The 13,896-nt window shown below is 34.2% G+C and overlaps 1 protein-coding gene across 1 annotated transcript; it reads left to right on the forward strand.

Annotated features, from left to right (window-relative positions):
- The first annotated feature begins 1,573 nt into the window (after window positions 1-1,573).
- On the forward strand, window positions 1,574-5,656 carry LOC133183770 (uncharacterized). The gene is made up of 2 exons (XM_061318679.1): window positions 1,574-2,319; window positions 5,238-5,656. Exons 1-2 carry the CDS (start codon window positions 1,806-1,808, stop codon window positions 5,636-5,638), a joined length of 915 nt encoding a protein of 304 aa, XP_061174663.1. The 5' UTR covers window positions 1,574-1,805; the 3' UTR covers window positions 5,639-5,656.
- Window positions 5,657-13,896: the final 8,240 nt, after the last annotated feature.

Here is a 13,896-nt window from a genome sequence, read left to right on the forward strand (position 1 = left end):
CCAAGCAAGAATACTCAATAATGGCAAAGTGATAATGGTCCGATGTGTTTTGTTAAAATAATTTTGTGGGAGTAAATTCATGTTTTCTATTTACAATATACGAATTCATTAAAATAGATGGGCACTGTTTATGTCATGTATGTTTTAATTTCAAATCGAATTATGAATGGGACATGATCAGGAAATGCATTCAGTTTGTCATAAATTATCAAAATTGTGTAAGAATGCCTTTGCTACATCAAACAATTTTCTGTCATTATCAGGTAACAATGAGTAGTAAAAATGCCATCATGGTTATTTCACAGCCATTGATCAGGTAAGGCTATAACTCAGCCAAATTATATACAATTTATTTATCTGTGATTAAGCTTTCCGAAAGTATTGTGGATGTATTGCATGATGTATATGTAATACATGTTCCCTAACTGTCCAAATGCAAACTTAAAGAAACTATGAATTTAAGAACTCATGATGTTCTAGCTTTTAAAATAGACAGATATATTCCGATCCAACTTCCAGGTAAAGCTTTTCATGATACCCGTCATGGCGTGAAGATATTAGAATCCTATGATATACTTGATGTCACACACTACGCTTCTTTAAAATTCAGTCTACAAATTCTAATTCTTAAAATATTAATTTCAGCAAGAACTGAAAAATATGTCACATACATTAAAAATAAAATAATATTTCAAAAGAAATTAAAATGATAAATAGACTTCATGTAGAAAGAAACTTTTGACTGATTGCGGACAAGAAAAATACTCTCATGTTCTAATCTGTTTACTTCTTTTTGTTTTGTATTCTACGACCTTCCACCAACTTTTATATAGGTGACCTGCGTTTTACTTTCCCTCCACCATTCTTTTGAAAATATGAACCACGTGTATCATTCATTTTTAAAAAAGACAGATTTTGAAACGATCTTTGCTACAAAAGGTATTTGAAACTTTAATTTATGTATGAAAATTGCTAATAAAAATTTGAAGTGTAAGAAGATAGTTGCTGGTTGTTACTATGAAATGATCTGCAGTGATGAATAGCCATTTCGTTATAATAACTACTCGCGAAAGTTAAGAAGTCTACAGTATTCATTTTAGCGTTAGTCTGGTGCCCAAAAATTTTAAAGACAAATATGTGTCTGCGATAAGAAATAAAACTCTCCATTGTTTAAATGATATGATTGTCCTTTGGACCTGATTGAACGATAGACATATAATTTTAATCTACTCGTATACTAGTAATTCGAACGAATCAGAGAATCACGAATACAAATATGGCGGATCGATTTAAAGCAAGAGTGTCCTTACTAAATTTTGTCCCTTCAGTTATTCGTAGAAAGCACATACAAGGTCAAAAAGGTTCGTTATAATGAATTTGGTGGTTAATTTAGTGCTTCTTTTGTATTCTCAAAAGATCGTGTCGAAGCATATTAGCTTCATTTTACGATTAAGACTTGGATTATCTCACAGTTTCCCATTTTCTCTTATTATTTACAGATGTCAAGGATTGTCAGTATGCCAATGATTCATAAACACAAGGATATACTTCCGTCCTCTGATAAAACAGGCTGAGGTTTGTTTGCTGCTTTGTGTCATTCATAATTGCTTATACTTGTCGCAGGAAATAGAAATGATAAAATGTTTTCTCTGGACTTTGCTCAAGGGACATTTACTTCCTTATAAATCTAATACTTAAGTTTTAAACAAGTTTATGAAAGGTCTTAGATGTGACTGAAAACAAAACATTCAAAGTTGGATAAACTTCCACACTGAAATCTTAAGGGATTTATCTCGCATACCACAATGTCTCCAAACAGAAAATACACAACTTTGCGTTTGATAATGATTTTTAGAATTTGTTTTTGTTCATATGGTCAACCTCTCATCCAAATTGAAAGAACAGAATCGAAGACTTTGGACAAAAATCCGGGGACTGCTCATTTGTACGAGGAGATTAGAAAACAGTCGATTCAACTCTTAGATGCAGAGCACAAAGTCTCTTTCATCTCATCGGAAATAATGGGTATCTACAAAAAAGACGTAACAGATTTGATGAGGAAATTTACAGAATTATCCAGGGATGCTGAAATCGTTTCACAAAATTTGACTGAATATGGAAACAGTGTCGACGAAACGGATAATTCCCTTGAAGAATTTTATGAAACATTTAATATGCTGTCCAAAAATGTCTCTGAGTTGTTGTTACATTCGAAAAGTCAGGAGAAAAGGGAAAATCTTTTAGATGAGGAAATTAGGGGCTTGGTGAATCAAACAATAATTGCCAAAAACGAGTCGCAAAAATTACAATCAAGCTTTGGTGAGCCTCCATTTCAAGTGTTTAATTAAAATATACTGAGTTTTCATTTAATCGTATGATTTCTTTCAAAGAAAATAATACCTTTAGCAGTTTAAGTAACAGTTACCTGCTTCGCGCCTACCCATCATTGATAAGTCCGATAGTATTTATATTCTCTATATTACATTTGCTTAATTCGATGCAATCTGGCTCATATACTTTCATCAAAAGTGTTAAGTAGATCTTCAAGACATACGCAACGTAGATTTGAAGTTTATTTTCTTATTTCTTGAATAAATTAAATGTTGCAATAGTGTAATTTTATGATGCCTGGTAATGCTGTACACCTTTCCTGAATCAAATTTCGAGGAAATACCTGTTTAAAATATTTTTTGTTACTTTTTCTTTTAAAACACACAAGGATTTTCCGCATTTGAAATTTGTTCAAAACTCCGGGTTATGAGCTAGTTGTTTGTCTAAGAAATCTGATGGTACTATGATTTTCAATGTAGAAAATTATCAGTGGGAAAGGTACATCATAAAGTACATGTATATTGCATATGACCTTAAACTGTAAATTCCTGTCCGTGTATGCATCTCATTTCTTTTTGTCCAAATCTAGTTCATACAGGGTGTTTCAGAAAACATGCAAACATTTACTTTCCTTTTTTGTTGATATGCAAACAGAAACACCTTAAATGGACACCATTTAGATCATATTTTGTAACTTAATGACATTTTACAATATCTCTATATTCAATTCTTTCGTAGCTCATTATCAATTTGAGGGATTGTTTTGATATTCATTATGACATAAAAATAAATTTTGAAGCTGTTGGCTAGAATTGATAGAAATCCTAGAAAAATGGAATAGTATGAAATGGTTTCATTTTTTCTGAAGCACCCTGTATTTTATCTAGTGATTTAAACCAAGTCTCTAGTTCCATGGTAATAGTCACTGTGTCATCTTCAAAATGTCAAGGTTTTGAGACATCATTCCTCTACACAAACCCTTGACAAAAGTCGCTATAAAAAAGTTGAAGTAGAAAGCGATTGTTTCATTTCTTCCTGGTCTTGGACTGGGAACCATTCAGAAATTGACTTTAATAGTGGGCAAAGTTTTGAAAACAAAAATGAATTCTCGGTGAAATGGAAAGTGTCAATTTTGAATTGGGGACCAAACACATGAAATAAAATAAGGGAGGTCAATTTTTAGAAGATCCTTCACCTCACAAATAAAAGAAGTGCTGGGCTATGAACCACTAGAAAACGACATCTGTGTTGAAGTATGTTTTAATGTACTGATCAAAATGTCAAAATTAGATTTCAAACATGAAAATAAACAAAACCAGATGTAAAAATTAAAAAAAAAGAACTTCAGTGCATTATCTTCAGCATATTCTCATCGATTGTAAATGGATTATTACTCCCCATTTACGTCATGTTTAACCACAAGTCCGACTTTTAAATAGCGACATTAGTCAAGGATTTGTGTAGAGGAATGATATCACAATCCTTGACATTATAAAGATGTCACTGTGTATAATGCATGTACACTGTACTTTTTGACACTGATTCATTCTTCCTTCATGGGGATACATGTATATGATAAAGAACGTACACACACATTAAATCATTATCATTCAGTCAAATGCTGACTGACGTTTTTCATACTAATTGTTAGGCCATTATTTACACACTAAATTGTCGACGGATTTTTCCGTATTTCCCGATCATGACGAGGAGCACACGGCGGGTGTGACCTGTCGGCAGGGGATGCTCACTCCTCCATGGCACCTGATCCCACCTCTGATGTTTTGGAGGTCCGTATTTGCTCTGCTTCTATTTTGTAATGTTTAATGGACTTTTGAGCTTGAATAATGTTCGTTATCTCCATATATTTCATTATCAGACTAACGAATATTTTATAACAATACTTGTACTTTCTGATTTAATTTTTTTCCTCCCCTTTGAGCACATGACCGGGTGTGACCTGTCGGCAGGGGATGCTCACTCCTCCATGGCAGCTGATCCCACCTCTAATATTTTGGAATGTGTTTGCGTGTTTGCTGTACTTCTGATTTGTATTACTTGAATGGACTTTTGAGCTTGAATACTGTTTGTTGTCTTAATATTCCATTGGTCTAATCTGCTTTTTGCTTTAGCGGTAGTTGCGATACATGTACATGGATGATCGCGTCGGTCAGGGGCATGATGGATGGGGCTAAAACCAACTAGAGTTACTGTTAGCAAGCTCACAAAATCATATACTCCGCTGCAATCTTTTTAAAGTGCCAGTCGACAGAGGATGCTTACTCCTCCATGGTACCTGATCCCACCTACGATGTTTTCGGGGGTCCATGTTTGCTCTGCTCACAATATCATGTATTTGTATAGCTGGACTTTTAAGCATGATCATTGTTCGTTATCTTCATATTTTATTTTAAGAGACAGACTGTTTGCAATGTTAAAACTAATTAAATGTTGTTTATAAGAGTACATCTAAATAATACATGCAAAGAAATTTTAATCTTGAACTTTTCTCAAGCCCTTTTCAATAAACAAATATCAATTTAAAATAGATGTTATAAATTTTAATTTCATAAATTTTTGTTAATTGCAAATACATGTATTAGCATTTTTAACAGTGGAAACAAAGTTTTGAAAATAATAAAAATACAAAGAATTCCCTAAGATTGAGATTTAGTATGCATTGATAATTTCATTTAGTACATGTACATATATACTAAATAATAAAAAAAATCCGGAAAGATTTAGAGATGGAATTTGACCTATGTTTGAGAATCTCTACCCTTAAACATGTTAAATTTTATTATTATGATGCGAGAAAATGCTGATAAATTGACTAGACTATAATTACTAACTGAAATATATTTTTATTGTGCATTTTACGAACGAAATGTATAACTTTATTTCAGATAGCATGAAAAGAAATCCAGTTGGTTTTACCGTGTATCTCGGACAAGATGCTAACTACACTGACAAGAGCAGGCTAAATTTTGCTGAAGTGATATCTAACATCGGAGGACAGTTCAATAGAGAAGATGGCGTGTTTAACTGTCTTACGTCTGGGATGTACTTGTTTTCTGCTACAATATGCTCCCAGATAGGTAGTCGGGCTCATGCTTCCATTGTACAAAATACGAATACCGTCTTGTCGCGTTTGATTGCAGAGGATAAAAATACGCATGATTGTGGTAGTATGGACGTTGTCTCAGAAATTCTTTCTGGAGACTTAGTTTGGATAAGGTCGGAGAACTTTTCCATGTTTGATACCCAAACTTACTTTTCTGGGGTTCTGATCATGAAAACTGTCTAATTAAAGATAGTGTAACAATCTGTTTTCGACCTCATAAAAACACGTACTGTTCTAAAAACTGTCAATCCGATTGATACCATAAAGCTCCTTTTGTAAATATTATTCAGCAAAGTACGATTTGTGCATTACAAGATACTAGTATCAGGTTTATAAATTGTGTCAAATTTTCCTAGAAAATTCCACTTGTGGTCAATACAGAGTGATAGAAAAGAAGCAAGTAGACGAAGGGAAATTTTAGTGACCAAATTAAACTTTACACAGCTATTTTATATGCTACAGTGTATATTCCTTTCAACTTCAAATAACTGACTCAATACCTAATCTAATGTTGTTTCTGTCTTTAAGCTGAAGATTTAAACTTTTTAATGATGCCGATTTTTATTATCATGTGATAAAACACCACGAGAACTGCCTTGAAGTTATAATCAAAGGGGAGTAACCAGAATTTTAGATTTTACACTTTTCTTATTGTCTTTCTTTTATTAGACTTCAAGGGAACGAGTCGGTCTTAGGTGAAATTTGTGAATTATTAATAATATTATAGAAATTTTACTTTGACGTTTGTATAATTTTTCTTAGAGTTGTTTTTACTAGTATGTTCATTTCACCGTACATCGGACACAAACTAACCATGCATCGGACAATTTCCGATGCATGGAGTAACCACTTCCCTTTTCATAAAGAACCCAACTGACACCTGTTTTTGCGGAAATAGAAACTCAAAATGTCACTGATTCAGTGATAATACAAGTTATCGATATATGACTAGAAGTGGACAATTTATTTCTACAAACTAGACGAAGATAACCCACAAGACAAAGGTGGGACTTGCCATATTACTTGCATTGTAAAGCCTTTCATAGAAGATATGCAGCTAAAATTTCTCAGCATTTATAGATCGATATGATAAAAAAAAATTAAATTAGAAAGTTTATATTTAAATAACTGATAAAAATATTTTCATTTCACTAATTCAGAGGTATGACATTTTTCCGGTACAAATACCGTTTGGCCGATCATGGTGAATATTGTCCGATCATTTAAAAAAAATGTTTTATAAAGATACCTTCTCAATGAATGGCATACAGTTGTGTCACAAATTTATATATTAACCCCATACTACATGGTAAGCATAGGCACTCCCCAGCTTAATTGTTAAAAATACTATAAACATAACAAGGCATGAAACTAGCCTCCATGTTGGATTCCGCTTAGGGGCACTTTCTGACTAATAGCGAGAATTTCTCGCCCAAGTCGGACTTTTCTAAGACATCGGAAGCTGTCATTTATTGAAATAAAATCAAATCAGGTTGAATCTTGCAGTACATTCGTCGCATTCACGCGTTTTCTAACATTTCTCTGCAAACCAGGTCTCCTCGGCCGGAACTTGAAGGTTTATGGGGGTATAGACAATCCGATCGTCGTTTACCTTCAAAGTGCATCTCGTGGAAAGCTAACGTTGTTTTTCATAACGAACGAATGTACTGTGAAATAATTATAATTTTACATCTATAGGACCTTGCAAGATTTTATATACATTTTTAGGCCCATAAAAAGCTGTTTCAGTGTGTGCTTGTTTGTGTGTGTTTGTGGGGTGGGGGGTGGGGGGGGTCAACCGAACACCAATTGACAAGAAAAAAATATTATTGAAGGAGGAAAATCGTGAGTTAGGTTTGTTTTCTATTGCATAGTATATTAGTATATTCAGGTATTGGCAAAATTATAGGGGCGACAGGAGGGGGGGGCACGTTTAAGCAGATGAGTCGTCAATATAGAGGTGGAATTGACCGGGGAGGGGGGGGGGGTTATTGACAGTAAATAAATATAATTAAATAAAGCGGAAATTTGCAGAAGTAAGTTCTGCATGAAAATTGCGAGATGTATTGGAAGAAAAGGAACTATACACAGGGATAAGACTTGGCTTTTTTTTTTTTTGAAAATTCAATGATGGTACAGAGACACCAAAATAGAATAATATAATTTAGAGGACGAAAATTTGATTTTAAAGAGGGGGGGGGTGGCATTTTTTTTCGAGTCAAAATGTTTATTTTCATGTCATTGAAGGACAGATTATTTATTTCCAAGATGATTTGGGACATTTTTTTATTTCTACTACACCAAAAAAAAGTGGGTAGGGGGGGGGGAAGAGAAAATTAGGGTGCGTGCGGGGAGCAAAAGGGGGGGGAGGGTTACGATCACTCAAAGTCAAATAATTTATTTGCTTCCTAGTGGAAAATAGATATTTTTCAACATTTTCAAGGACAGATTTTGTCATGTGCAAATTCACACTATAATTTTGCACATGAAGAAATTAATAGTTTAGCACTTTGTGTATATGTTTGTGTTTACATGTGGTTGTCGCAGTGAAATCAGTGCGGGCGGGGCTCAGGAACTTCATTGTAATGACATATACATAGTAATCTAGTCTATTAAATGACTCCTAATCTAGCTGCCTTTGCATTTGTTAACTGGACTGAAGCTGTTTTTTTTTGTCAAAAATAATGCCATACGTGCTATTATTCTCAGTGGAACACTGTAATAAAATCGACAAAGAGTGAGCTGATGAAGTTAGTTTCAGCTTTGTAAATATTAACGGTGATGTGAACATGCCAAAATATATATTTAGAAATAATTACCCTTACAAAATATGTAAAACATCCAAACCGCTTATATAATATTTTAGTGAATTTTTGAACTTGTTATTAAACTTTAGAACTGTCCAATTTTATTATAGTATATCTGTATGAATCCATCTATAAGAAATAAGCCCCACTCTCAGGATAAAACATACATGTACTTGTATATTTATTTATTTAGCAATAAAAGTAATACAAAAAACTTTACATGTATGTAAGTAACACACTTTCCAGAGACGAATCCGGGATATCAAAGGTTGGGGGGGGGGTGTCAAAAAGATTAAGTGGCAATAGAAACTCATAATACTTGTAGTTAAAATTAGTATTAAAGCATGAGTTTTATCAAGACTTTCGTTTAAATATTGAATATGTTCCCCCCTTTTTTAAATTTGAAAGGGGTTGACCCCCCCCCCTTGATAAATCTGCCACTGTCTTCAAGACTGCTTATAGATATATATATATATATATATATATATATATATATATATATATATATATATATATATATATATATATATAACCTATTGGCACTGCTGACTTATAGACTAACCGGTAGACAATATATTTTCAAAAGTTCAAGTATCTGCTAGACTTCTTTTCATCAATAGAAGTAATAAGAATGCAAAGAAAAATCCTATGTCTTATTGTTATACACATACAAACATTTCGCAATAAATTTTGTTCATTTTTGAAAATCAAATGTTAGTTTTCCGTAAAATGTCGTTCTCGTACTTTGAAGGTAAACGACGATCGCATTGTCTATACCCCCATAAACCTTCAAGTTCCGGCCGAGGAAACCTGGTTTGCAGAGAAATGTTAGAAAACGCATGAATGCGACGAATGTACTGCAAGATTCAACCTGATTTGATTTTATTTCAATAAATGACAGCTTTCGATGTCTGAGAAAAGTCCGACTTGGGCGAGAAATTCTCGCTATTAGTCAGAAAGTGCCCCTAAGCGGAATCCAACGTGGAGGCTAGTTTCATGCCTTGTTATGTTTATAGTATAGTAGATACACATTTTTTAACAATTAAGCTGGGGAGTGCCTATGATGGTAAGCTCTATTTTGATAAAATATTCGGTCGGTAGCGATATCGCTAGAACTTGTTGAATTACGAGGGTGTCTGAAGCAAGGGGAACTCACCGTATATTCATAATTGCACAAACTAGTCAGTGACAAAAAATGTATAAAATGTCATTTAATGTGACAAAAGGTAAAAAGAAATATAAGCCGAAAGAAATCAAGGAGGACAGAAATCCTCATTAATTCTCACTAAAAACATTGATTTTTCCGCATTTTTTTCCTTACCGAGCACACAGTTCTGAAAAAAATCCTTGTTATTGGAAGATGTATGTATTGGTTAAATATTATAAACTTGACCCATTGAGAAGTACTCCAGTATATATACCAAAACTAGACAATAAAATCCGTTTATTAAAGTCGAGAGTCATTTCATAGATTATAATAAAAAAAAATCGTCATCAAACGTTTATCAAATGTAAATATAACACTCACATAATGATAATTTTATCTCAGAAAATGTTCATGTGCATTAGCTAGGTAAGAAATGTTTCATGAATTACATATTTCGTTTTCATTTTGTGTACTAAATAATTGAACGTACTAATTTGAAGACACTTGGTCTTCAGGAGTTCATGTAGAGTGTACTACTTAAGAAATGAAGTCCGCGTTATCGTGAATGTTGCAGGATAACCTCCGAGGTCGAGAAATGTTGTCGAATTAGGTCACCATGTCGCGATTTTGCTGTTCCATTTAACACCAGAGTCAATTTGTTTGTTTACTTGTGTATCGATTGCATAAAATGCAGACGGTTTCAGCTTTCGTTGGATTAAAAATATCCTTTAATTATTTATAAATTTGTTTGTAACATGTATTGGTTAATTTTTTATGAATGTAAAATAACAAAATCAGTTGTCAATTTCATTGCTTTATCCGTGAAATCACGGAGTGTAAATGTTGTGGGGAGGTCCGTGGAACAACCCGACCTGGCTACAACAAGGATATTTATCAGCTGTTTCAGGGAATACACACTATTTCGACTGCGTAAGACGACACATCGATATGGTCTAAATAAGTATTAGAATCTACATTGAAATAATTATTTCAACTACAGGTTTGACATGTGTTTCTGATCTGATGATTTTTTGATGACGTTCGTGATTTATTGGAGAATAATGTCCGCGGCATTTCTTTGATCTCGTCAATAACTGTGGTAGAATAATAAGACTTATCAGGACCAAGCGTTCTGAAGTAGATTTATCCTATATAATCCAATGCAGGACTTTGATTCCGTCTGCTCCCACCCTACATGTAGCTATCCCCAAGAAAAATAATTTGAACAAACATGGATTGCACTACCTGGGGATGCTTGCAAATTAGTAAATCAAAGCCCTGCTGTTCCTGAAAAGATAGTGACCCCCCCCCCCTTTACACATGAACATTCCCACGTAAAATTAGATTCGTATGGTGCTACATCCCCTCCAGGTCATGATTTTTTTATCCCCTGTACTGGCCCATCAATGATCATACGCTGCTGTCTTGATATAAACATTTGGGTATGCAATGAGTATGCTCGCAAATTAATTTGAATAATCATGACACTACTATTTTTGATGAGATGTTTCAAGTTTCTTTTTCCTGTGCACTGTTGCATTGCCCTCTTCCCAAGTGCCGATATTTTACCACGTTTCAGTTTACTTTAAGTAAGCCAATTTAAGGAAGTTTTCATTTAAGTTTTAAGGGAACAAATTATTTAATAGTTTTTAAGAAATTTTTAAGTATTGTTTAACAATACTTATAGCATATTTAGGTCTGTAATTTACAAAACACCATCATGTACATATACTGATATCGATAAACATTTACATATATTTATAATCTTGACATTTGATGCCCCCTTTTAATTTTGATTCATCCAAGTGATTTATCAGGAACCAGTCAGTCGAGTGCCTATGGATGTTTGTATTCACTGGCTTTTGGTGTACAGTCTTAAATATTCCAACGCCAACGGTAATTATTCCTTTTTCAGAGAGTTCACATTCTTTGTCATCTTGTACGTTAAACTCGACAAGAAGGATTTTCTTGCCAAGTTCAGCTACATCAACTGGACATACGAAGTAGTCAGAAATGTCAATTTTCTCTTTATCGGGATATTTCCCTTTTTCAACCAGATTGTTTTCGCATGTTTTCTTTATGCTAGTTTGCTTTGCATTTCTTTTATCTCTTTTCGCTTTGCATTTTCCACTTCTGTAGCTTTTTGATACAGCAGTGTTTAATAATTCCTTAAAAACAGTTTCTCTTTGAGCCACATTTTCCATTTTTTTAACTGATGCGAGAAGAAATGAATGTTTTCTCCTATGTGGGTCATCTCTAGCGTACTTTGGTAATCTGCCATACAAAAGGTTAAAATCGACTTTCCTTCCCTCCTTCACGAAAGCAACGTGTTTATCTTTAAAGGATAAATCTACTTCTCGTTTTGGGCGTTTTTCTAAAAAGAACAGAATATTATGAAAAAACATCCTTACCCTTCTATTGTTCTGTGTATGAGAAAAAAAAAAACATTTTTCGTGTTAAATAAAAAAAGTTAGGTATATTGAACATAGTTACGTTCAGCTTCCAAAAAATAATCACAACAGACGTATTATTTTCTCGTTTTAATTTCCAGTTGACTTTAGATCTAGTAATGAAAGAGTCATCTTACAAACTATATAATAACTATCTATCAAAATACTGTCCATTTTAATTTGGTTTAAATATGTTGAAGTTTGCAATTTGGTTCAGTTGATCGACTGTTTCTATGGTTGTACATTTGTAAGTACAGTGTACCTGTATTATATAATATCTCTCTTCTTTTTTTCTAAAAAGTCCTCTCCTATGACAACTATGATAAACATGCCCAATGCCATTGAAATCCTGTCTGTATAATGAAAGAGCTCGTAGGCTGAGAATGCGAAAGAAAGTGAACAGACGACAGGAACCAAAGTCCCTGATGAGACTGTAGCTCCGGTTTGTTCTTATAACAAGAAAGAGATAAGTAGCACTTGAAATTATGGCAACAGCAATAAATAGAATATTGATCCTTGATTAAGTCTCTTTTTAAGTCTAGTTTGACTGCAAATATGCAATCAGACTAAAACTGTAGGGTAGAATTTTACAGAAATGTTTGTTTCTGGTAACCATGGGACCATCGTATGTAAAAATCATAAACTAATATACAGAATTATGTATCTTAATTTTGCTTACCTGTGTAAAAAGATCTGTTGAAATCAGACCAAAATTTTGGGAGTACGTAGTAGGATTTAAAAAAATCGTAGAAATGTCTAATTTAATAAACATGGCGCCAGCGTCCGTCAAAATCACAAATACACAGAATAATGTATCTTAGAGTTTATCTACTTACTGAAATCAGACCAACAAAACCCGCGTGGCGCAGTGGTTAGAGCGTCTGCTCTAGAGTCGCGGCGTAAGGAGTTGATCCTTACATCGCGGGTTCGAATTCCAGTGTGGGACGTGGAGACCGGTCCTTCGGATGAGACCGTATAAACCGAGGTCCCGTGTTGCAGTAGGTGCTGGCACGAAAAAGATCCCTTACTGCTCAATGGCCTTAAGTGCCGAGTATGATCAAAATTTGCAGCTCTCCACCGGCAAGTGGTGGCGTCTCCATATGAGTGAAAAATTCTCGAGAGGGATATTAAATAACATACAAACAAAAAACAGACCAATCAAAACTGAAGGGGGAATAACCTTGAAAAGAATTTTGCAGAAATCTATATTTTTAGTGACCTTGGCAACACCATTCATCGAAATCGTAAACCGATGAATTTTAAGCGAATTTTATCTAAGCGTAATTGTGTAGTTCTAAGGTTTCATTGACTGTAGGAGGAGTAGCGTTTTGAAAGAATGTCATAGAAATTTCTATTTTAGCAACCATGGCAACACCGTTCATTGTACATAGAATATTTTAGTGTAATCTACTTGTATAGAAAGTTTCATCGAAATCCTAAACTGCAGGAGAGGTGACATTTTGAAAGAAAATGAACAGCGTTTCACTTCCTATACAAAAAAGAAAATCCACATTCGGCCGATTATTGGGGTCATAGATGAAGGTCTTTGTTAATCATATACATAGTATTTGGTATCATGTGAAACCCATTTGCCAAATACACATTTTATGAAACTAGAACGAAAGACAAAATTTTTTTAATCAAAATTTTCTCCTGAAACGTCACAGTTTTTGGTAGATAATGTCACATTGTCTTTTTATATTTCACATATATACATATGTAATAGTTTGGGCAGTGGATATCGGCCTGACTAGTGATGCAGCTGTCCCGGGTTCGGTTTTCGGTCCAGTCATTCATTTTCTCCTTTCCTATTACAGATTTGGTGCCGTTGACCACCCCTGGACTTGCAGGTGAAAGTCCTGCAAAGGGCAAATAAGAACTTGGGTGTGTCTTATAGGGCGAATACAAGTTAAGGAGGAAGAATGTAATGGTTTGGGCCTTGGATATCGGCCTGGGTAGCTCAATCGGTAGAGCACCTGACTAGTCATGCAGGGTTCCCGGGTTCCACTCCCGGTCCAGCCATACATTTTCTCCTTT

The sequence above is a fragment of the Saccostrea echinata genome, unplaced genomic scaffold (genome assembly GCF_033153115.1).
Source record: "Saccostrea echinata isolate AGI-Se365-2 ecotype Australia unplaced genomic scaffold, CSIRO_AGI_Sech_v1 ptg000009l, whole genome shotgun sequence".
Lineage (NCBI taxonomy): Eukaryota > Metazoa > Mollusca > Bivalvia > Ostreida > Ostreidae > Saccostrea > Saccostrea echinata.

Bases quoted from the DNA above. Each gene is read 5' to 3' on its own strand.
- LOC133183770 (XM_061318679.1), top strand. From the start codon at position 1,806: ATGTCTCCAAACAGAAAATACACAACTTTGCGTTTGATAATGATTTTT. The intron at 2,320-5,237 runs GTGAGCCTCCAT...ACTTTATTTCAG, and splicing joins AAAATTACAATCAAGCTTTG to ATAGCATGAAAAGAAATCCA.